At 38.5% G+C, this 23,888-nt stretch overlaps 1 protein-coding gene across 5 annotated transcripts in view; it reads right to left on the bottom strand.

Moving 5' to 3' along the window:
- Window positions 1-23,888, bottom strand: part of vit (vitrin) — a 105,145-nt gene that overhangs the window by 25,536 nt on the left and 55,721 nt on the right. Inside the window, exons 13-15 of one of the 5 annotated variants that reach the window (XM_061910592.1) lie at window positions 10,200-10,274; window positions 2,327-2,392; window positions 1,940-2,002 (exon numbers count right to left, since the gene is read on the bottom strand). The exons of 1 other annotated variant lie outside the window; for it this stretch is intronic. In XM_061910592.1, coding sequence (XP_061766576.1) covers window positions 1,940-2,002; window positions 2,327-2,392; window positions 10,200-10,274 — 204 coding nt within the window. The remainder of the gene's footprint in view (window positions 1-1,939; window positions 2,003-2,326; window positions 2,393-10,199; window positions 10,275-23,888) is intronic. 3 more of the 5 variants (XM_061910594.1, XM_061910595.1, XM_061910596.1) reach the window with 3 other exon arrangements.

Raw genomic sequence — 23,888 nt, 5'->3', positions numbered from 1 at the left:
CTCACATTTACCAACAGAAATATAACACCAGGCTACGGATCTCTGTCAACACTTCACAACTGCTCTTAAAGTGCGGAGGTAAATGTTAACGGTTTATGAAACCATTTTTGCTAATTTTGTACGTTTAAATCTAAAATTCATAGATTTTGATACTTGCCGCCCTCTTGCGAGTGTACTAACTGTTCCTATGTTAGCATGCTAATGTCATATGCTAGCATTTTAGCTAATTTTGTACCTCTAAACCTGAAAATAACGGATTGTGATACTTGGCACATGTAAGTATGTTTACTGTGTCTTTGTTAACGTGCTAATGTTAGTATGCTAACATTAACACACTATGGTATTTTTTTATTTTTAGTTTATTTTGCTTGTGCCTTTAAAACAACTTTGGTATTCAACACCATGTCGGAGATTCACAACACTGACAGTAGGCCCACAGTTTTCCAGTTAAGTAGGACTTCATATTAGTTAGGGCAGCTGGAAAGTGTTCACAACGCTTCACTTATTCACATTTTGTTATGTTGCAGCCTTATTTCAAAATAAAATCAATTCATTCTTGTCCTCAAAATTCTATAGACAATATCCCATTATGACAATTTGAAAAGTTTTTTTGCAAATATATCAACAATACATAATTTTAAAAAATACATGTACATAAGTATTCACAGCCTTTGCTCAATACTTTGTTGATGCAACTTTGGCAGCGATTACAGCTTCAATCTTTGTAATCACTGGCAACATCCGGCCACTCTACCATACAGGCCTGATTGCTGGATTGCTGCAGAGGTGGTAGTCCTTCTGGAAAGTTCTCCTCTCTCCACAGAGGAATGATGTAGAGTGACCATCGGGTTCTTGGTCACTTCCCTAACTAGACTAAGATGAATGCAGCAATGTACAGAGACATCCTGGATGACAACCAACGCTTCTCATCCAACCTGATAGGGCGGTGCTTCAAGGAGGAATGGGCGAAACGGTCCAAAGATAGGTGTGCCAAGCTTGTGGCATTGTATTAAAAAAGACTTGAGGCTGTAATGTCTGCCAAAGGTGCATTAACAAAGTATTGAACAAAGGTTGTGAATACTTGAATGTACTTGTGATTTTTTGTTTTGTTATATAGTTTTAACAAAGTTGCAATTAAAAAAAACTTTTCAAATTGTCATTACAGGGTATTGTCTGTAGAATTTTGAGGATAAAAATGCCTTTGTTCCATTTTGAAATAAGGCTGTAACATAACAAAATGTGGGAAAAGTGAAGCCCTGCGGACACTCTCCGCAAGCACTGAAATTAATTGAAACAATACATTAATTTGTCAGTGAGTTGTGAGCATGAGCATGCACTCTCATCTCGTGTATCATTTTAAGCCTGTGTGGTATAAAACGAGTAAAACATTAATACATATTTTTCCCCCAGTTTTTGTTGAAATCTTGCACTTTTTAAAGTTAATGTTACAAACGCTTAAAATATCAATGCCATGTTCAGAAAATTTCACATGTAGGATCAACGTCTTTGACAAAAAATAAGCTTTAACCTATCGCAACCTTTGCCGCAACTTTCTAAAAAAAAGTTGGCGCAAACTCAGGCTTGTTAGGTTGCAACTCACAAAATAGGCCAACTAAATCCTGGAGGGACTGCATTCCGCAAATGGATCAAAGTACAATTATAGTGTAGCTGCTGAACCGGATAAGGACACTCTTAATTTTGTTTTTACCGACCTTTGAATCGAAGGGAAAGAGATCAAGCATCCCGTTAAGCGTTTTTATAGATACATGGCATGTTGTCAATAAAACTGGGAGTATGAAAAGAAACAAATGTGATCTTGAAAAAGGTGATGTCATGTTTTGTTTGTACAATTACAGGCGCCTACTCTTGTGAAAAGAGCACACAAAACCAACCCCCAAGACTTGTTAGTTCCTTGTAAATAGAAGAGAAAAACACTTACGGTATGATCCAAAGTTATAATACCAGCGCTCAAAGTCTGATATATCGGGCCTGTGATCCTGAGCTAGAGGAGGATGGTTTGACACCTGTTAGTATTCCAACATTGAACTTCGGAGCGTAAGCAGTAAGCACGCGTTTCCACGGTTGCAATTGGTCATGTTTGCCACCCAATCCCAGACCAGTGAAAACGACGGCATGGTGCAGAACGATCACCTGGCATGCTCAAAGCGTAGCCTTACTTAGCGCTGTCTCTTCCACACGTGAACATCAACACCACACCCACTCAACACATCCGCGCTCTGTATCAGTCACATGACCATGCATGATGCCTTTTGCACATGCAGCATGCAGCGATACGAGCGCGTCGCTGACACCTCGCCAGACTTACCTGTCACATCTGGTGTGTCCGAGTCACTCCAACCGTATCCTGAGTCTGGAGCTGTATAAGTAACATCTGAACATAAGGCAGAGTTATAGTTAAGGCCTCCAGAAATTAACCGGATGAAGGCAAGGCAACAATTGTAAGTGAGAGTAGATATATATTTTATACACAGTCGGGGATTCATATGACCCCATTTGTCACGGTTTACCTGACACATGAAATGTGACATACAGTGGGGCAAAAAAGTATTTAGTCAGCCACCGATTGTGCAAGTTCTCCCACTTAAAATGATGACAGAGGTCTGTAATTTTCATCATAGGTACACTTCAACTGTGAGAGACAGAATGTGAAAAAAAATGCAGGAATTCACATTGTAGGAATTGTAAAGAACTTATTTGTAAATTATGGTGGAAAATAAGTATTTGGTCAACCACTCAAAGCTCTCACTGATGGAAGGAGGTTTTGGCTCAAAATCTCACCATACATGGCCCCATTCATTCTTTCCTTAACACGGATCAATCGTCCTGTCCCCTTAGCAGAAAAACAGCCCCAAAGCTTGATGTTTCCACTCCCATGCGTCACAGTAGGTATGGTGTTCTTGGTATGCAACTCAGTGTTCTTCTTCCACCAAGCATGGCGAGTTGAGTTAATACCCAAATGGATACATGGATGATACAGCAGAGGATTGGGAGAATGTCATGTGGTCAGATGAAACCAAAATAGAACTTTTTGGTATAAACTCAACTCGTTGTGTTTGGAGGAAGAAGAATACTGAGTTGCATCCCAAGAACACCATACCTAATGTGAAGCATGGGGGTGGAAACATCATGCTTTGGGGCTGTTTTCCTGCTAAGGGGACAGGACGATTGATACGTGTTAAGGAAAGAATGAAAGGGGCCATGTATCATGAGATTTTGAGCCAAAACCTCCTTCCATCAGTGAGAGCTTTGAATGGTTGACCAAATACTTAATTTCCACCATAATTTACAAATAAATTCTTAAAAATTCCTACCATGTGAATTCCTGGATTTTTTCCCCCCATTCTGTCTCTCACAGTTGAAGTGTACCTATGATGAAAATTACAAACCTCTGTCATCATTTTAAGTGGGAGAACTTGCACAATCGGTGGCTGACTAAATACTTTTTTGCCCCACTGTAAATGGGGCACATACTATCCTCTTTAACCAACAGATGGCAATAGAGAGATGAATATCTTGAATTGTGTTTTGTGGAAAATTTCAACTTTGACCAGAGCGTCAGTTGCTATGTAGAGTGGTGCTTTCTAGGGGTGTGGGAAAAAATCGATTCGAATATGAATCGAATCGTTTTTGTTGTGCTATTCAGAATCGATTCAAATTTTTAAAAAATCAATTTTTTTTTTTTAAATCAATCCAACAAACCACTACACAGCAATACCATAACAATGCAATCTAATTCCAAAACCAAACTTGACCCAGCAACACTCAGAACTGCAATAAACAGAGCACTTGAGAGGAGACACAAACACGACACAGAACAAACCAAAAATAGTGAAACAAAAATTAATATCATCAACAACAGTATCAATATTAGTTATAATTTCAGCATAGCAGTGATTAAAAATCCCTCATTGACATTATCGTTAGATGTTTATAAAGATTGAAAAAAAGTGTCACAGTGGCTTACACTTGCATCGCATCTCATAAGCTTGACAACACACTGTGTCCAATGTTTTCACAAATATACAATAAGTCATATTTTTGGTTCGTTTAATAGTTAAAACAAATTTACATTATTGCAATCAGTTGATAAAACATTGTTCTTTACAATTATAAAAGCTTTTTACAAAAATCTACTACTCTGCTTGCATGTCAGCAGACTGGGGTGGATCCTTCTGAAATCCTATGAAATTGAATGAATACAGAATCCTTTTAAATGGGGAAAAAAATCGTTTTTGAATCGAGAATCGAATCGAATCGAAAAAATCGATACATTATTGAATCGTGACCCCAAGAATCAATATTGAATCGAATCGTGGGACACCCAAAGATTCACAGCCCTAGTGCTTTCCATCATTTTCATCAGACTGCATTGCAAAATGACCACCCCCCGACCTCCTTCCTCTCACGCAAGATTCACCCAGTAACCATATGACTGCCTCGTCTACTGTATATGTATAAATGTGAGGAAAAAGTAGTGAGGAAAATCTTTTGGTGGGTTGATTTGTCAAGCATTAGAAGTAACATCCGACATCAAAACTATTATTTTGAACACACACTGCCAGATGGGCGGATGTTGTCACAAATCCACATTTTCTTCTTTTGCCGATTTGTGTTCTAATACTTCTGCTCATGCAGGGATATCCCAACTTTTACCACCAAGAACATTTTTATTTCAAACTTTCATATTTTTTCTGCAATTAAAACACTTCTGTGTGGTCTACATACCATGGAATGGTGGATAAATAATTTTCTTATGGGGTTCACAAATAGACAAAAACAGTTGGTTTTGCATGAAATGATCCCTTTAAGCATTATATCCTGGCCTCTTTTGGATTTTTGCACATAACTACTGTATGCACGGATGTACTATAACACACACACATTAGCTTTGTGTGCAGTTGGCTAATGAGCGTGATTTAGCAAAGTGTAACTACTAATGTTAGCTATCATTGAATGTATATTGTGTCATTACAACATTGCTCCAAAATGTTAGTTGATTGTCTTGGACTGCTTTTGTGTGTGTGCACGCGCTCTGTGTGTGTGTATGTATTGTATTCAATATAATCAGGAAGTACATAAAAAACATATACACTTTAAAAAATATATATATATATAAACCACTAATGGTAACATAAAGTAGTCGGTGGTGTTCTAGTTATCATTTTTGGTTTTGAAAATAATTGTAAAAATTCTGACGTTGCAAACAACACCTAACCAACATAAGCTAAATCCAATCCATTGTGGGTTAATATATATATGAATTTCAAATTATCCATGCAAATTATTGTAATATCTAATCATATAACGCATTAATAATGAATTTTATTTTATATCTAGTTTCCCTAAAGACAGTAAAAAACAAGCTAAAAATAGTCAGAAAATATAGTTTTATATTTAATGGTTTTGTCTTTACAGTATAGAGCAAATTACCAATTTAAGTAGAAATCAGTCGATGAATTAATAGATCAGCGTGCGGTTGAAGTGTAGACTTTCAATTTTAATTTAAGAGCATTTAGGAATTAAAGCTAGAGGTACCCATCCATCCATCCATTTTCTACTGCTTATTCCCTTTTGGGGTTGCGGGGGGCGCTGGCCCCTATCTCAGCTACAATCGGGCGGAAGGCGGGGTACACCCTGGACAAGTCGCCACCTCATCGCAGGGCCAACACATATAGACAGACAACATTCACACTCACATTCAAACACTAGGGCCAATTTAGTGTTGCTAATCAACCTATCCCCAGGTGCATGTCTTTGGAGGTGGGAGGAAGCCGGAGTACCTGGAGGGAACCCACGGGGAGAACGTGGAGAACATGAATTAAGGGACGGCGTGGCGCAGTGGGAGAATGGCCGTGCGCAACCCGAGGGGCCCTGGTTCAAATCCCACCTAGTACCAACCTCGTCACGTCCGTTGTGTCCTGAGCAAGACACTTTACCCTTGCTCCTGATGGGGGCTGGTTGCCGCCTTGCATGGCAGCTCCCTCCATCAGTGTGTGAATGTGTGTGTGAATGGGTAAATGTGGAAGTAGTGTCAAAGCGCTTTGAGTACCTTGAAGGTAGAAAAGCGCTATACAAGTACAACCCATTTATTTATTTATTTATTTATTTATTTAACATGCAAACTCCACACAGAAAGATCCCGAGCCTGGATTTGAACCCAGGACTGCAGGAACTTCGTTTTGTGAGGCAGATGCACAAACCCCTCTTCCACCGTGAAGCCCGCTACAGGTACAGTAAGTGCAAAAGTCTAACCACCTTTTTAACACTTTGGTGAAAATCATTTGCAGTAAATGAAGCCAATGGACATCATTAAGTTATGAGTATTAATATTTACAGGTAAAGTATGTCAGTCGGATAACAGAAAATGGAATGGATGTTATCTACATATACATAATATACCTGCATCTGTACCATATTTCCAGATTATAAGGCGCACCCACAAAATTTTAGAAGAAAAAACATAGTTTTCTTCATATATTAGCCGCACCCGACTATAAGCCTCGTGAAATGAGATATTTACATAGAAAGATTTTGTAACTGTTTATTTACATACCTCAGTTGTTTCCAAACAGCGCCTGTAACCTGGCATTAAAATGGCTGATCAAACAAAATAGAAAATTCATTCATGTCTTTACTCATTCTTTATGAGATGAATAACATTTTCTCCTTTTTTAAGTTTCAATATGTTTATTCCCTGTACTTTGTAAATAATTTGAGTTTGAACAGATTCTTAAAGTGGATCATTTTAGTACATTGTTTGATTTATTTGCTTAATCCATTCCATAGTTTAACTGTTAGCAAAGAAAATCAATATTAGCCGCACCTTTTATAAGCCCCTGGCTTCAAAACTTGGGAAAAAAATAACGCCTTAAGGTGTGGTAATTCCTAAATGGTAAATAACGTATTTTTGTTAAGTTTTTAAATCGCTTAACATGCTGTTTTGTTTTTTCAAATACATTGTGCTTGTGTACCAAGGTGTTTACTGTAAAGGCAAACTCGTGAAAAAATGTCACTAACTGGGATTACCACGATAACATTGACAGAAAAATATATAATAATGTTGCTTATAGTACCACACAACTGTACGGACATGCTTACTAACTGCTATAAATGAATGTATTTCTATATTCTACTTAATTGAAATGCACCTGAGGTTAACCAATGTTTCTTGTTAAAGAACAAGAGAAAACCTGCAGAATCCGAGCTACGTTGTGGTTGCGGCTTTAAAAAACGTTGCAAACAATGTGAGCAAACAGGAATTAAAACATTGTCATTATAACAATGTCAAAGAGAAAAGATGATTGTGTGAATGCAGGAAATTGAACGTTCACAGAAGTTTGGATCATTGGGTACAGTCATTTTGTATGGAAGTAGAGTTGTCTCACATCAACTTATATATATCAATATGATGTTAATACATATGCATATATCAATAAATATACAAATACAAATGTGATATGCAAATATATAAATAATTTGTACTAACAAACGTGTATTTGTAAATATTAATTTGAGATTTGAAAATATATACAAATAAATGTATAAATATAAAAATTTGGCATACAAATAAATCAATAATTTCTAGAGATAAACATGTATTTGAAAATATATTTTTTGATTCGAATATTAATATGCTTGATTATGTATTTGTGTTTTTATTGAATTTGCATATGTGGATCGCTTTTTTGCTTTTGTGTCGATGAGACATTCCTTCCACAAACCAGGTGCACAAAAAAATGTGACCTACACCGCCGCCCCCCCCTAACAACCAGCAGAGGGCACTACAGCCAGAGCGTGCAGACATGGTCAGACACTGGCGAGTCAATCAGAGTTCACATAACGTCATGACTTTTGAGATGATTTGACACATATTGCACTAATAAGAGATCAGTATCTACATCGGGACAATATCATCGAACGACATTGATACAATAAAATAAGCAGCTAGCACGGTCTTTCAGATTAACCGGATAAATTAGCATGACCTAAGAGAAAGCTAACGTTACCTAGCTCAGGCCCGTTGTATGTTCTTTCTGTAAAGACGTGGATAGTTTTTGTGCAGAGAACTTTGGGCATTTTGCATATAATGCATATAATGCTCTGTGACCCAGACCACTCTGGCTGCAGTGCCCTCTGCTGGCTTGTGGGAGAAATGTTTCATCGACACAAAAGCAAAAACGCGATCCACTTATGCAAATTCAAAACAAAATAAAAATACAAATCAAGCATATTTATATTCAAATCTCAAACATATATTTACAAATACACGTTCATGTATACAAATTCTAGATTTATTTTTATGTCACATTTTTATATTTATAAATTTTATTTGTATATATTGTCAAATCTTAAAAATATATTTACAAATACACATTTATTTATACAAATTATTTATTTATTTGTATATTTATATTGCTATCATATTGATATATATATATATATATATAGATATATATATATATATATATATATATATATATATATATATATATATATATATATATATATATATGTAGGTGTGGGAAAAAAATCACAAGACTACTTCATCTCTACAGATCTGTTTCATGAGGGGTTCCCTCAATCATCAGGAGATTTTAATGGAAGCATTCACATACAATGGTTTATATAGAGCACAGAGTGGGTGGGTACAAGCAGGCGTAGGGTGTGGTGATTGGCTCATGTGTTACCTAGGAGGTGTTTCCGTTTGTGGCGGCATGTTGAAATGATTTCACTGCGCTTGTTGAGGGATGATAAATCTGGATGATATATAATAAACAGTTTCTCTTTTAAGCATAGGTTGCATCTTTTATTACCACTGTTGTAAGGTGAGCTGGATGCAAGAATTTGCCATGTTATTGAATATTCAACATTATTGTCTTTGAGGTTCCAAATGTGTTTGCTGAGTTCTGTAGAATTCTGCAAAGTCTGGTTTCTAAAGGAGGCGTTGTGATTATTCCATCTTGTTTTAATCCTACGTACGTGTCGGATGTGTTAATGTCCTTGCGTATTACCTTTGCTTGGTAAACGACTGATGTCTGTAAGCACCTTCCGTTGAGAGGGCAATCAGGTTTCTTGCGACAGTTACATTCATTATTGGTTTCAGAGTCGTTTAGTCTGGGGGTAGGCAGTCCTTTTGCAATTGCTTTGTTGTGGTTTGAAATGATTTGTTGCATGTTATTCATACAGCTGTAGCTCAATTTAATGCCTACCCCCAGACTAAACGACTCTGAAACCAATAATGAATGTAACTGTCGCAAGAAACCTGATTGCCCTCTCAACGGAAGGTGCTTACAGACATCAGTCGTTTACCAAGCAAAGGTAATACGCAAGGACATTAACACATCCGACACGTACGTAGGATTAACCGAAGGAGCGTTCAAAACAAGATGGAATAATCACAACGCCTCCTTTAGAAACCAGACTTTGCAGAATTCTACAGAACTCAGCAAACACATTTGGAACCTCAAAGACAATAATGTTGAATATTCAATAACATGGCAAATTCTTGCATCCAGCTCACCTTACAACAGTGGTAATAAAAGATGCAACCTATGCTTAAAAGAGAAACTGTTTATTATATATCATCCAGATTTATCATCCCTCAACAAGCGCAGTGAAATCATTTCAACATGCCGCCACAAACGGAAACACCTCCTAGGTAACACATGAGCCAATCACCACACCCTACGCCTGCTTGTACCCACCCACTCTGTGCTCTATATAAACCATTGTATGTGAATGCTTCCATTAAAATCTCCTGATGATTGAGGGAACCCCTCATGAAACAGATCTGTAGAGATGAAGTAGTCTTGTGATTTTTTTCCCACACCTACATATTGCGCTCTACCACGGTATCGAGCACTATTCTCTGGATAATCCAATCAAGACATATATATATATATATATATATATATATATATATATATATATATATATATATATATATATATATATATAAGTTGATGTGAGACAATTCTACTTCCATAATTTTGCATCTTATGTATAATAAATGGTGATTTGATATAATAAAAAAAAAAACTACTACTAACATGCAGATGACATACACATTCAACCATGAAGGAAGAATAGTTTAAACGTATAACAGACACTTGACCCCAAAAATATACAGTACTGACCTACACCTGCACAAACATGTATGACTGAATATGTATTGGTACCTGATGATCGTCTGGCTCCAGGGAACCACTCAGGACGAGGAAAGGACGGAGTGCCCCAGTCCCTCCTCGGAAAAACTGCGCAGGAGAAAATGAGAAAGCATGAGGGAGAGCGTACTCGTGACCTCAACTGCAGCTGCAGCGTTATTAGTGGGGTATGCACAAGATGTTCAGCCTTGAGTCAAGGCAGCAAACACACTGTAGTAACTCAGCTCAACAGCTGAGCCACTAGAGTTGTTTGCACTGTACTAGACAGAAGAAGGCCAAAGTATCTTTTAACTATACTGCAACCATCACTTTCTCATTTGCATGCTGTTCGGCTGTCTTACATTACCATCTGTTTGGTTCTTGTTGCTCTTTTGCCATTGCTACATGTTTTGCTTTCAGATTTGAACAAGTTGGGCCTCATGCTATGGGCGAGCGAGTCAAGGCACCTGTGCGTCCCATGGATCTGACACCGAGTCAATCTTTTGGACAGCTCTTTGAAAAGGAACAGTTCATCAACATCCAACTCACTTAAAAGAGCTTAATCACCTGTCTACCTCATGGCATGCAGAAATAATGCAATCAAAAAATATATATATATTTTTGGTACAGTAAACAAGTTTTTGTAAGGACTCTCTGTCTATTGGCTATTTGTTATGCTTTAGCACATATTTGCTCATTGGAGAAGCCATCGTCAAAACATTTGGTCTAGCAATAGCTTGAAGCTCGAGATTGACACAACTTTGTTTTCCAACCGCTGAAAGGAAGAAAGTGAGTGTGAACGACAGTGCTCAAAAGAAAAAGTGGATGATTTCCATTGAATTAAAGAAAGAAATCATCAACAACATGACCGAGCATGGCGAGGGAGTTTGGGCGTATCACTGCTGGTCTGCACAATAGCGAAGCAGAATGAGTTGATACTAGAAATGTGACGTTTGTGAACGAGACAAGTCTTTTAAACAGCTCTTATAACCCTTGTGCATTGCTGGAGCCCAAAATGGGCATTACATGTGTTCCTTATGTGATGTGATTCCTTATGTGGATCTGAATGTTTATTCCATGAAAAATTTAGTAATCTTATTGCTGCCGATTAAAGAAGAACATATTTTTGGGGTGTAATTGCACCCTTTGACCACGAGATGGAACCCCAAAACCATGAGCATAATCCTCAGAGCTTAGACAAGCGTAAATTAATTAAACTGTTATTTTTTTTATATATGTGTGTCATATGTATATATATATATATGTATATATATATATATATATACATATATATATATTTATATCCATACATACATACACACACACACATATATGTATATATATATACATATATAAATATATATATGTATGTATATATATATATACATACACACATATATAAATATATATACATACACATACATACATGTATATATATATATATATATACATACATACATACACACATACATACATACAAACACACATACATATATATATGTATATACATATATATATATATATATATATAATATATATATATACATATATATATATATATGTATATGTATGTATGTATATATATATATATATATATATATATATAAATGTGACTATATATATTTATAAGACTTGTATTAACTCAAAAAACTCAATCGAGTCCTGCCTGCTTTTCTCTCATGTAGCTCAGTAGGCACTTAAAGATAATGTAAGATCAATCAGTGTTGTCATGAATTATGAACCTATTCAAGGCTGTGATTTCCCAACCTCAAATATTTCACTCTGCAACTTAATTATTTTTTTTTTTTTTAGAATGAATACATATTTTCCATTTTACAATATGAAAAACAGTTGTTATGACAAAAAGGCCACAACACATTTTAAAACAAACATGAAAAAGAGTAAAACCTTTTTATCAATAAACACCGCCAAACTTGTTAAAATATTCCAAATGTTGAAAGTAAAAAAAATGTTTTATTTATTGCTTGTTTATGACACTTTCATAAGATTATCCCTTTTGGATCCAAAGAGTAAGTGTTTATAGTTAATTTTAAAGGGGAACTGCACTTATTTAGGAATTTTGCCTATTGTTCAGAATTATTATGGAAGACATGATGACGGATGGATTTTTTTTTAATGCATTCTAATATTAAATACATTTGATCAGAAGGCCGCTTACAATGGAGCCAACAGAGCCCCTAAAAACATCCAAACACCTCCATTAGGGTTTTATATACATGATGTAAGTATATTTTAACGTAGTAACAGGCACATATATTATAACGTTTAATATCTACATATTTTGATAATTTTAAGTTTTTGTTTTTTCTTCATCCCTGATTATTACTCACTGCAGACTTTATGGGAGACAAACATAATAAAATTTCACTTACTGTACAACGTCTGCTGTCATCAGAATGCCGACTGCTAGGGTGTTTATATATACCCATTTAGATGAAGAAAGTCTCAAAAGATCCGATGAGGTGGCGACTTGTCCAGGGTGTACCCCGCCTTCCACCCGATTGTAGCTGAGATAGGCACCAGCGCCCCCCGCCACCCCAAATGGAATAAACGGTAAAAAATGGATGGATGGAAGTCTCATAAGCCTCACAATGAAAGGGGGTAGTGGGGCGGGGTGGGACACAAGCGCTTTTTGTGTTGTCCTCCGCAGTCCCCAGTCAAAGTATCCTAACTTGTCGGATTATATTCTCAGCCATCTATTTTTTAGGTGAGAGGCATGATTTATGATCTAGAATAAATTTACAGGGAGCAAGGAAATGAGGAAGCACCAGACCACTCGTTGATGTAAACATAGGCACACACGGAAGTAATTATGTCGCCGCTCTAAATAGTTTGTCTGTGTTAGCACTTGTAATAACAATATCACTAATACTTGGTTAATATTCAAGTCACAAAATGTAAATAAAGTATTGTTAGCGCTTTTTGAATAGTTATTTATCCAATTGTATGGCCAGAATAGGTCCCATTGGCTCCGCTGTAAGCGTACATGTGTTTACGTTTTTTTAAATATTTAGAATGCATTAAAAAAAAAATATTGATCGTCATGTCTTTCATATTGATTGTAAACGATAGGCAAAATTCCCCCCAAAAAGTGCAGTTCCCCTTTAAGGTTGCACTTAATTGAACAACAAGAATTCGCAGTCGCAAGCTATTCATTTTTACATGCAAATTCATATACACACAATCTTACTGGACAAGAGCCACAATGACAACAAAGAAAGAAAGAAAAAACAAAATGAGACAAATTAAAAGGAGACGTAGCAACATTTGAATGCATTTTACAGTCAAAATGTATGTAAGTTTAGTGAAATTTTGTTTACAGATGTATGGTTTATATGCATGTTTTATTCATTTATTTGTAGGCTATATTTTTTCTGCATCATTAAGTTGAGTGGAACATCCATCCATCCATCCATCCATTTACTACCGCGTGTCCCTTTCTGGGTGGAGGGGGGAACCTATCTCGGCTGTATTCGGGCGGGGGGCAGGGTACACCCTGGACAAATCGCCACCTCATCACAGGGCCAACACAGATAGACAGACAACATTCACGCTCACATTCACACACTAGGGCAAAATTGTTTTGCATTGAAGTTATCTGCAGCCTGTTTAGTTATTATTGTCCCTAAACCGTTCATTATTGTGATCTCACTTGCAAAGCATTGACATGAGGTAAGATATCTTAGGGAATGTTTACAATGAAAACAAAAGCCAAATAAAATCAATAAAATAATTTAATTGACCTTGTTTATACTACTGGTGGATCAGCTTGAATACGTCTCATGTTTTACGATATAGCCTTCTTGCACACATTCAACCATTTTTTTATACATATTGTCCTCATTTCGTCAAAGGCTGTAGCCTATCCCAATTGGTGGTCACCAGTCAATCACAGGAAACATATAGACAAACAACCAACCACACTCACATTCACTACAGGCTATGAACAGTTTAGTTTGTGGAATATGGGAGGAAGAACCCAAACAGAACCCAGTCAAGCATAAAGAGAACATGCAAAACTCCACTCTGGGTTCTTATTTTTCGACACGCTCACATGATATTTCTAGATAGCATCTTAAAACGTAAAATAAACAGTGTGGTTGGGAGATCTCCCGCATGGTTACAGTCAGTGATCGGACACTGGAAGTGCAGAACATCCAGTTTGTCCAAACTGACTTAACACACTTCAGTGCACCCACACTGCAGTGGATGCACAGCTTACACAAGCGTACAGCCTCGGCTCAGGATTCCCATCCTGTGGCAACGAGCGGGCGAGCTCTGTGTTGACTGGGACGCCACCCGCCCACTGGAGCGTGGGACTCTTATTGTAAACTGTATGATGGTGCAGACAGAAAGATGCGAAGATTAACCTAATCTGATGTTGGTCAAAGGCCCACTAGTGTACAGCAGAGTGTTCCTTTGTGGTGAAAACGATGCATTCAGAGGACGGAGAAGATGTATTTTTAAAAGAACCACATTAGGTCAGGAAGTCACACACTCGTATTAAGATTCCTGCAGAATTTTGTAATTGCCTGCATTAATACCTAATTCACTGTCTTTGAATGGTCCATTAAAGATGAGTACTATAGACCCTAACACCCCTTCTACACTAAGGTCGTCCGGGCTATATCCCACCTAGCCTTGTCCTTGTCCACACACACACAATGCCAATCCTTTTGGATCCGAAGAGTAAATGTTTATAGTCAATTTTAAAGGGGAACTGCACTTATTTAGGAATTTTGCCTATCATTCAGAAATATTATGGAAGACATGATGACGGATGGATTTTTTTTTAATGCATTCTAATATTAAATACATTCGATCAGAAGGCCGCTTACAATGGAGCCAACAGAACCCCTAAAAACATCCAAACACCTCCATTAGGGTTTTATATACATGATGTAGGTATATATGTAACGTAGTAGCAGGCACATATATAATAACGTTTAATATCTACATATTTTGATAATTTTAAGTTTTGTTTTTTTTCTTCATCCCTGATTATTACTCACTGCAAACTTTATGGGAGACAAACATAATAAAACTTCACTTACTGTACAACGTCTGCTGTCATTAGAATGCCGACTGCTGGGGTGTTTATATATACCCATTTAGATGAAGAAAGTCTCATAAGCTGCGATGAGGTGGCGACTTGTCCAGGGTGTACTCCACCTTCCGCCCGGTTGTAGCTGAGATAGGCACCAGCCCCCCCCGCGACCCCAAAGGGAATAAGCGGTAAAAAATGGATGGATGGAAGTCTCATAAGCCTCACTATTGCCACATTTCTCTTAATACTAAACCTTGCTTGCCTTACCATCAGCAGCTGTTAGACTATTGTAGTGAATCACACCTGAGCCATCATACATGAATCATATCTTTAATGGACGTGTCAAAGTAAACAATGTGATCAATAACACTTTACAACAATCAATCCAGGGATCTAGATATCTGGTCAGGACACTGTGCCTGTAGGCTGAAATTGGTGGTCGTATTTGACGGCCGCAACCACTGCATGGATTCAGCATAGTTACGAAGTGCAAAACTATATGTTGAGTAATCGCTCGACATACATCACAGACAAGAGTTGAAAGTCTTCTCTGCCAGTCCAAATGCATTTGCTGTTTTCTACAGTACTCCCTCATCTATGGGAGCCCGCATTCTCGTTCGACAAATGGACAAAGTTTTTCGCTAAGTCTCTTGCCGTTCCTCTGACACAACACACTCAGTGACAAACATATCCCACCAGGCGGCCGTTTTTCTAGACCTTATCCAAAACCGTCACTCAACATTGCTATCTTGCCGTCTGAGATGTGTTATATCCGAAATACAAACCCCGTTTCCATATGAGTTGGGAAATTGTGTTAGATGTAAATATAAACGGAATACAATGATTTGCAAATCATTTTCAACCCATATTCAGTTGAATATGCCACAAAGACAACATATTTGATGTTCAAACTGATAAACATTTTTTTTTCTCATTCACTTTAGAATTTGATGCCAGCAACACGTGACAAAGAAGTTGGGAAAGGTGGCAATAAATACTGATAAAGTTGAGGAATGCTCATCAAACACTTATTTACAACATCCCATAGGTGTGCAGGCTAATTGGGAACAGGTGGGTGCCATGATTGGGTATAAAAAACGGCTTCCAAAAAATGCTCAGTCTTTCACAAAAAAGGATGGGGCGAGGCACACTCTTTGTCCACAACTGCGTGAGCAAATAGTCAAACAGTTTAAAAACAATGTTTCTCAAAGTGCAATTGCAAGAAATTTAGGGATTTCAACATCTATTGTCCATAATATCATCAAAAGGTTCAGAGAATCTGGAGAAATCACTCCACGTAAGCGGCATGGCCGGAAACCAACATTGAATGACAGTAACCTTTGATCCCTCAGACTGTATCAAAAACCGACATCAATCTCTAAAGGATATCACTACAGGGGCTCAGGAACACTTTAGAAAACCACTGTCACTGAATACAGTGCGTCGCTACATCTGTAAGTGCAAGTTAAAACTCTACTATACAAAGCGAAAGCCATTTATTAACAACATCCAGAAACACCGCCGGCTTATTTGGGCCCGAGATCATCTAAGATGGACTGATGCAAAGTGGAAAAGTGTTCTGTGGTCTGATGAGTCCACATTTCAAATAGTTTTTGGAAATATTCGACATCGTGTCATCCGGACCAAAGGGGAAGCGAACCATCCAGACTTATTGCTCACAGTTCAAAAGCCAGCATCTGGGTAACTTACACATCTGTGAAGGCACCATTAATGCTGAAAGGTACATACAGGTTTTGGAACGACATATGCTGCCATCTAAGCGCCGTCTTTTTCAAGGACGCCCCTGTAAGCAGGGGCGTCCATGAAGCTGAAGCTCTACATAAAACAAGAATGGGAAAGAATTCCACTTTCAAAGCTTCAACAATTACTTTCTTCAGTTCCAAACGTTTATTGAGTGTTGTTAAAAGAAAAGGTGATGTAACACAGTGGTGAACTTGCCCTTTCCCAACTACTTTGGCACGTGTTGCAGCCATGAAATTCTAAGTTAATTATTATTTGCAAAAAAAAAAAAAAGTTTATGCGTTTGAACATCAAATATCTTGTCTTTGTAGCATATTCAATTGAATATGGGCTGAAAAGGATTTGCAAATCATTGTATTCCGGTTATATTTACATCTAACACAATTTCCCAACTCATATGGAAACGGGGTTTGTAGCTGCCATCGCATGTATTCTCCCTTAAGGTATTCATGTGTGATTTCCACAAGCGTCTGTTATGAAACTGGCAGTGGCGCGTTCTTTCTGACGTCACTTCCTCTCCTAACTCACTTTGTAAAAAATCGATGAATCCATACAAATCTAAGAGCTGGAGATTCAAGAAATACACGGCCTCACTTACCCGTGTAAAAAATTTTCCAAGGAGGGGAACCTTAAACGATGGTTTATCGTGGCTGAAACGGGGCTTAGGCTAAATAATTATTTGTTTAAGGAGTTATCCGGCTTAATGTAGACAGGGCCTAAATCAAAAAAGCTTCCTTAATCCTAAAATGTTATGAAAGAGCCTCCCCGCATGTGTCTGTGGTAGGTGTGACCCCTGGGGGTGGTCACAATAGGGTTGTTGTCCTCCATAACAATTGGTCGTTCGCATTGCTTACAACTACGTCCTGACATCTCTTCCCCAAAGATGGTCTCATTCCACGGTAAGTGTGGCCACTGACAAGTTGTTTGTAGGTCAAATACCTATTGTTATGCAGGATGGTCTGTGGACAAAAACGGCACACAACTTGTTTGCAGCAATGCGTTACAGTTGCCGTGGTGATGAGAGATATGCTATTCATTGATTGATTGATTGATTGATACTTTTATTGGTAAATTGCACAGTTCAGTACATATTCCGTACAATTGACCACTAAATGGTAACACCCGAATAAGTTTTTCAACTTGTTTAAGTCGGGGTCCACGTTAATCAATTCAACATGCCAATACATTTAAAATGTATGCCCTTATGGTCATGTTTTTATTTTAACAGTTCAGTGGTAAACAGGTAACGCCATTATTAAAATAAACACTCATGTTTATATGTAGTGAAGTGAATTATATTTATATAGCGCTTTTCTCTAGTGACTCAAAGCGCTTTACAGAGTGAAACCCAAAATCTAAGTTACATTTAAACCAGTGTGGGTGGCACTGGGAGAAGGTGGGTAACGTGTCTTGCCCAAGGACACAACAGCAGTGACTAGGATGGCGGAAGCAGGAATTGAACCTGCAACCCTCAAGTTGCTGGCACGGCTGCTCTACCAACCGAGATATGCTACCAGTATGTACTGGTAGTAATGGTTTGGATCAGGGGTAGGGAACCTATGGCTCTAGAGCCAGATGTGGCTCTTTGATGACTGCACCTGGCTCTCAGATAAATCTTAGCTGACATTGCTTAACACGATAAGTAGTGAATACTTCTACTGGTAATCACAGTGTTAAAAATAACGATCAAAATATTAAACATTCTCATGCATTTAAACCATCCATCCGTTTTTAACCCCACTTGTTCAAGAAGTCGCATTAATGGTAAGAAGTATTTTATTTATTGTTGTTTAGCTTCAGAATAACAATGTTATTAAAAAGAATAAGAGACTTATTATCCTCTAAAAATGTTGGTCTTACTTAAAAATGCACGCATTTAGTTGTATTCAGTGTTAAAAAACAACAAAAACTATATGGCTCTCACGGAAATACTTTTAAAAATATTTGGCTTGTATGGCTCTCTTAGCCAAAAAGGTTCCCGAACCCTGGTTTAGATAATAGCTACAGTAGATAAATAACTAGCTATATGCAGTTTTACATATTCTATCTGCGGATGACAATTATTGTTTCAATTTACTGTGTCGTTTAAGTTTTGGATCTTCATATTGAACTGAACACAAGATGGATCGTCTTATACTGGATGTCTCGAGACTTACCGATGCAAAGCAACCAGGTGGTGCCAATATGCTTCGCCCAAAGCAAATCATAAATGATAAATAAATAATGATAAATGGGTTGTACTTGCATAGTGCTTTTCTACCTCCAAGGTACTCAAAGCGCTTTGACACTATTTCCACATTTACCCATTCACACACACATTCACACACTGATGGAGGGAGCTGCCATGCAAGGCGCTAACCAGCACCCATCAGGAGCAAGGGTGAAGTGTCTTGCTCAGGACACAACGGACGTGACGAGGTTGGTACTAGATGGGGATTGAACCAAGGACCCTCAGGTTGCGCAGAGCCACTTTCCCACTGCGCCACGCCATCCCGATCGAAACAAATATTTTCTTCCTGTCCTGTCACTCACCTCATCAGTGAACTGATGATACATTAACAGAGATGAGATTGTATTATTCCAACATGATTTTGTCACAAAAAAATACTTTTGCAAAAAGAGGGGCTGAAAAAGATTGGTGTCATGTATTCAGGGTCGTTTTACATCCCCATGCTAATTTAGGGCCCTAAGTAAAATGAAATTTTTATAAAAATCACAGACTTTTATTAATGTGAAATTATTTTTATCCTTTTTAAATCGAGCTTGAATTTCATTAGGAAGCATGTACTTTAATAAAATTAATTTGAGGGAAATAAATTGTTCAATAATATTTTTTAGTTCAACATTTAAATTTTAACATCATTAAAACATACATTTATGAACCTTCATAACTCATTTTAACTGGAAAGGTAACATTTGAAAAGGACCCATATAAACACACATGCCTGTTTTGGGCAGTTAAGTAAGCCAAGGTATTGGTGATGAAAGACCAACTAGTAAATCAACGTCGAAAACTATCCGAGAGCGTGGTCCTCTCTCCGGGGGGGCCTTGAGATTGACACTGATCCCTCATGGCCAGCTTTAGGGAGCTGAGCCCCACCTCTGGTCTTTCACCTCAACCTTTAAGAATGTCCCTCAGGGGCATCAATAAAATAAGAGGTCATCCAACACAAGTTGCCTATTTCAGTAGCTGAAGTTAGTGCTTAATGAACTCCATGTTCCTAAAAACAACTTGACATGTTAGTCAGATGAACTTTGGCTTTTTTTTTTGCCGTCATAGAAATGGACCTGTGTAATGATAGGGTTCGATGGTTGCATTCCACACAAGCAAAAACAGATGCACTTTGCTTCTTGAGCCAATAAGCAGCAGAGGACACCACACTATGCAAAACTGTCTCTCTCTTAGTAAACAATTTACAAGGACCGGGAAGAAGAAAGAGCCGGACCAGATGGGTTGCACTGGAATATACTATTACTGTACTGAGAGAGCACCTTTCTCATCACTGTCTTATCTTCCCTATATGGCACAAGATGAAGCAGGACATATTATCTTACCATCACTCATTGCATTGGCACCGTACTGGGAGCTCATTTTTGTGTTGAGTATTGTACTTTAAGGGAGAAGTTTCTACCTCTGAAGCGCAGCATCCCAACAGGAGAACCTCTCAACCAACCCTTTAACACACTACTAGCTCAATTTGCAACAGGATCCATCATTTCTTCTACATCCTAAGCAGGGTTTTCTTTATCCACTTATCAAAAATGTGCTTTACTTAGGCTATTTAGGGCAGCAGTGAGTGGGAGCCTCTCCCAGTTAACTTTGGACAAGACGTTTGGTACACCCTGGACTGATCAAAACTCAATCACAGGGTACATACAACCCTTACAAGCATCAAGACTCCCTTTCAGACTGTCACTGAGTGACGACTGAACCCACTGCAACTGAAGTCAGGCGAGTCATCCTCAAATACAGAGATATTCAACTAAAATTCAAATAGGTCCAGGTACAAAACATTTCCTCAGGCTGAAAGTCTGACAACATAAAGTCATCAATCAAATTAAAAGGTCTTGATCGGAGGTAGACATGGGCGATATGGCCTTAAAATGTGAAGATCTGTCACTTCACTTCTGTTTGTGTTTCCTTGTTTGGGTTGGTTTCAATCAATCAATCAATCAATTAATGTTTATGTATATAGCCCTAAATCACAAATGTCTCAAAGGTCAGTACAAACCACTATGACTACGACATCCTCGGAAGAACCCACATAAGGGCAAGGAAAACTCACACCCAGTGGGCAAGGAGAATTCACACCCAGTGGGATGCCAGTGACAATGATGACTATGAGAACCTTGGAGAGGACCTCAAATGTGGGCAACCCCCCCCGCTCTAGGGGACCGAAAGCAATGGATGTCGAGCGGGTCTAACATGATACTGTGAAAGTTCAATCCATAGTGGCTCCAACACAGCCACGAGAGTTCAATTCAAAGCGGATCCAAGACAGCGGCGAGAGTCCCGTCCACAGGAAACCATCCCAAGCGAAGTCGGATCAGCATCGTAGAGATGTCCCCAACCGATACACAAGCGAGCAGTTCATCCTGGGTCCCGACGAGCGGTCCATCCTGGGTCCCGACTCTGGACAGCCAGTACTTCATCCATGGTCATCGGACCGGACCCCCTCCACAAGAGAGGGGGGGACAGAGGAGAAAAAGAAAAGAAGCGGCAGATCAACTGGTCTAAAAAGGAAGTCTATTTAAAGGCTAGAGTATACAAATGAGTTTTAAGGTGAGACTTAAATGCTTCTACTGAGGTAGCATCTCGAACTGTTACCGGGAGGGCATTCCAGAGTACTGGAGCCCCAACGGAAAACGCTCTATAGCCCGCAGACTTTTTTTGGGCTTTAGGAATCACTAATAAGTCAGAATCTTTTGAACGCAGATTTCTTGCCGGGACATATGGTACAATACAATCGGCAAGATAGGATGGAGCTAGACCGTGTAGTATTTTATACGTAAGTAGTAAAACCTTAAAGTCACATCTTAAGTGCACAGGAAGCCAGTGCAGGTGAGCCAGTACAGGCGTAATATGATTAAACTTTCTTGTTCTTGTCAAAAGTCTAGCAGCCGCATTTTGTACCAATTGTAATCATTTAATGCTAGACATAGGGAGACCCGAAAATAATATGTTACAGTAATCGAGACGAGACGTAACAAACGCATGGGTGATGATCTCAGCGTCATTAGTTGACAAAATGGAGCGAATTTTAGCGAGATTAAGGAGATGAAAGAAGGCCGTTTTAGTAACGCCTGTCGGCGCTCTTGGTTTTGTTCCATTTCCTGCTTGTCTCCCTGAGCGCTCATTTCCCTCACCTGTCCCTGATTGGCAGCCCGGCACACCCGGTTGCAGTTGCCAATCAGGCTGCTATTAGGTGCTCGAGGATTGATTATGTCGAGGACCTTCTGTATGCACGACTGCTTCTCCTTATTTTGTGTTTATTAAGAGTCTTTCCTGCACACCGATCTCCTGTTTCCTGCATCCCGGGGTCACAACTACCACAGCCATGTGAGTTCCCGACATAAAATCTATATTGCGATAATGATATTGACCACGATATTTCAAAACGGGTTTCAAAGCCTCCTAATTTGCTGATGACAAATTCTGTGACATATTGCGTAATTTCCAGTTAAATAATTTTTTCAAAACTATTATTAATCTTAGTGATGGGAAACGAAAACCTGTTCTTGTTCAGAACCGGTTCCCAGTGCATCAATTCCTTGGAACTGCTTACCATTTTTGCAAACGATTCCTATGGGAGGGAATGACATCATTACGTAACGCGTAACGTCAGACAGCAACATGGCGTCCATCCCGGTAAAAACTCCAAAGTTTGGCTACATTTTACATGAAAAGATTGCAACAGCACTACTTGTAATAACTGCAAGGTTGCTATTTCACCAAAAGGAGGCCATACGAGCAACATGCTGAAACATTTGAACACACGGCATGCAATAACTATAAATGAAAGTCGTGTTTTCGAACCGGGCCGATTTCATCCCAGCAGCAGTCATGTGGTGTTAATACAACTGACACTAACTGAAACCGCCTACAATGTTAGTACTATTGCTTGGTATAATTAAATAAACACTTTCTCATTTTGATGACCATGACGAGAGACAGATTCTGACTGGCTCCGAAGCTGGCAGTGAGTACTCGCTCCAGTTCATGTCTACCTCTAGCTTCTCCTTCAACTTCGTCAGGGAAAAGTACAAACTGTACACTAAGGCCAGAACTGATGAATGTCACCGAGCAGTGACTGAGTTTGTGTTCGAAAGCTTGCGCCCATTTGCCACAGTGCAAAAATAGAACAAGCACATTCGTCAAATGTACAAATCACAAATAATCCTCTGGACAAAACACTTCAAGTTTGTTGAAAATTCTGAGGAAATTGGTGCAGTTTTAAAAACACCACGAACTTAGACTTAGTCTCACTGTATCTACAAAGCCAGGATTAAACTTTAAAGGGGAACATTATGACCAGACCTATGTAAGTGTCAATATATACCTTGATGTTGCAGAAAAAAGACCATATATTTTTTTTACCGATTTCCGAACTCTAAATGGGTGAATTTTGGCGAATTAAACGCCTTTCTGTTTAGCCCTCTTGAAGCGATGACGTCAGTACGTGCCGTTGCCTAGGTAAGAAAGCCGCCATTTTCATTTTCTCAAACACATTACAAAAACCGGGTCTCAGCTCTGTTAGTTTCCGTTTTTTCGACTATTTTTTGGAACCTTGGAGACATCATGCCTCGTCGGTGTGTTGTCGGAGGTGTAACAACACTAACAGGGAGGGATTCAAGTTGCACCACTGGCCCAAAGATGAGAAAGTGGCAAGAAATCG

Source organism: Nerophis ophidion, linkage group LG09, assembly GCF_033978795.1.
Source record: "Nerophis ophidion isolate RoL-2023_Sa linkage group LG09, RoL_Noph_v1.0, whole genome shotgun sequence".
In the NCBI taxonomy this organism is placed as follows: domain Eukaryota; kingdom Metazoa; phylum Chordata; class Actinopteri; order Syngnathiformes; family Syngnathidae; genus Nerophis; species Nerophis ophidion.
This window is presented reverse-complemented; position numbering and strand designations above follow the sequence as displayed.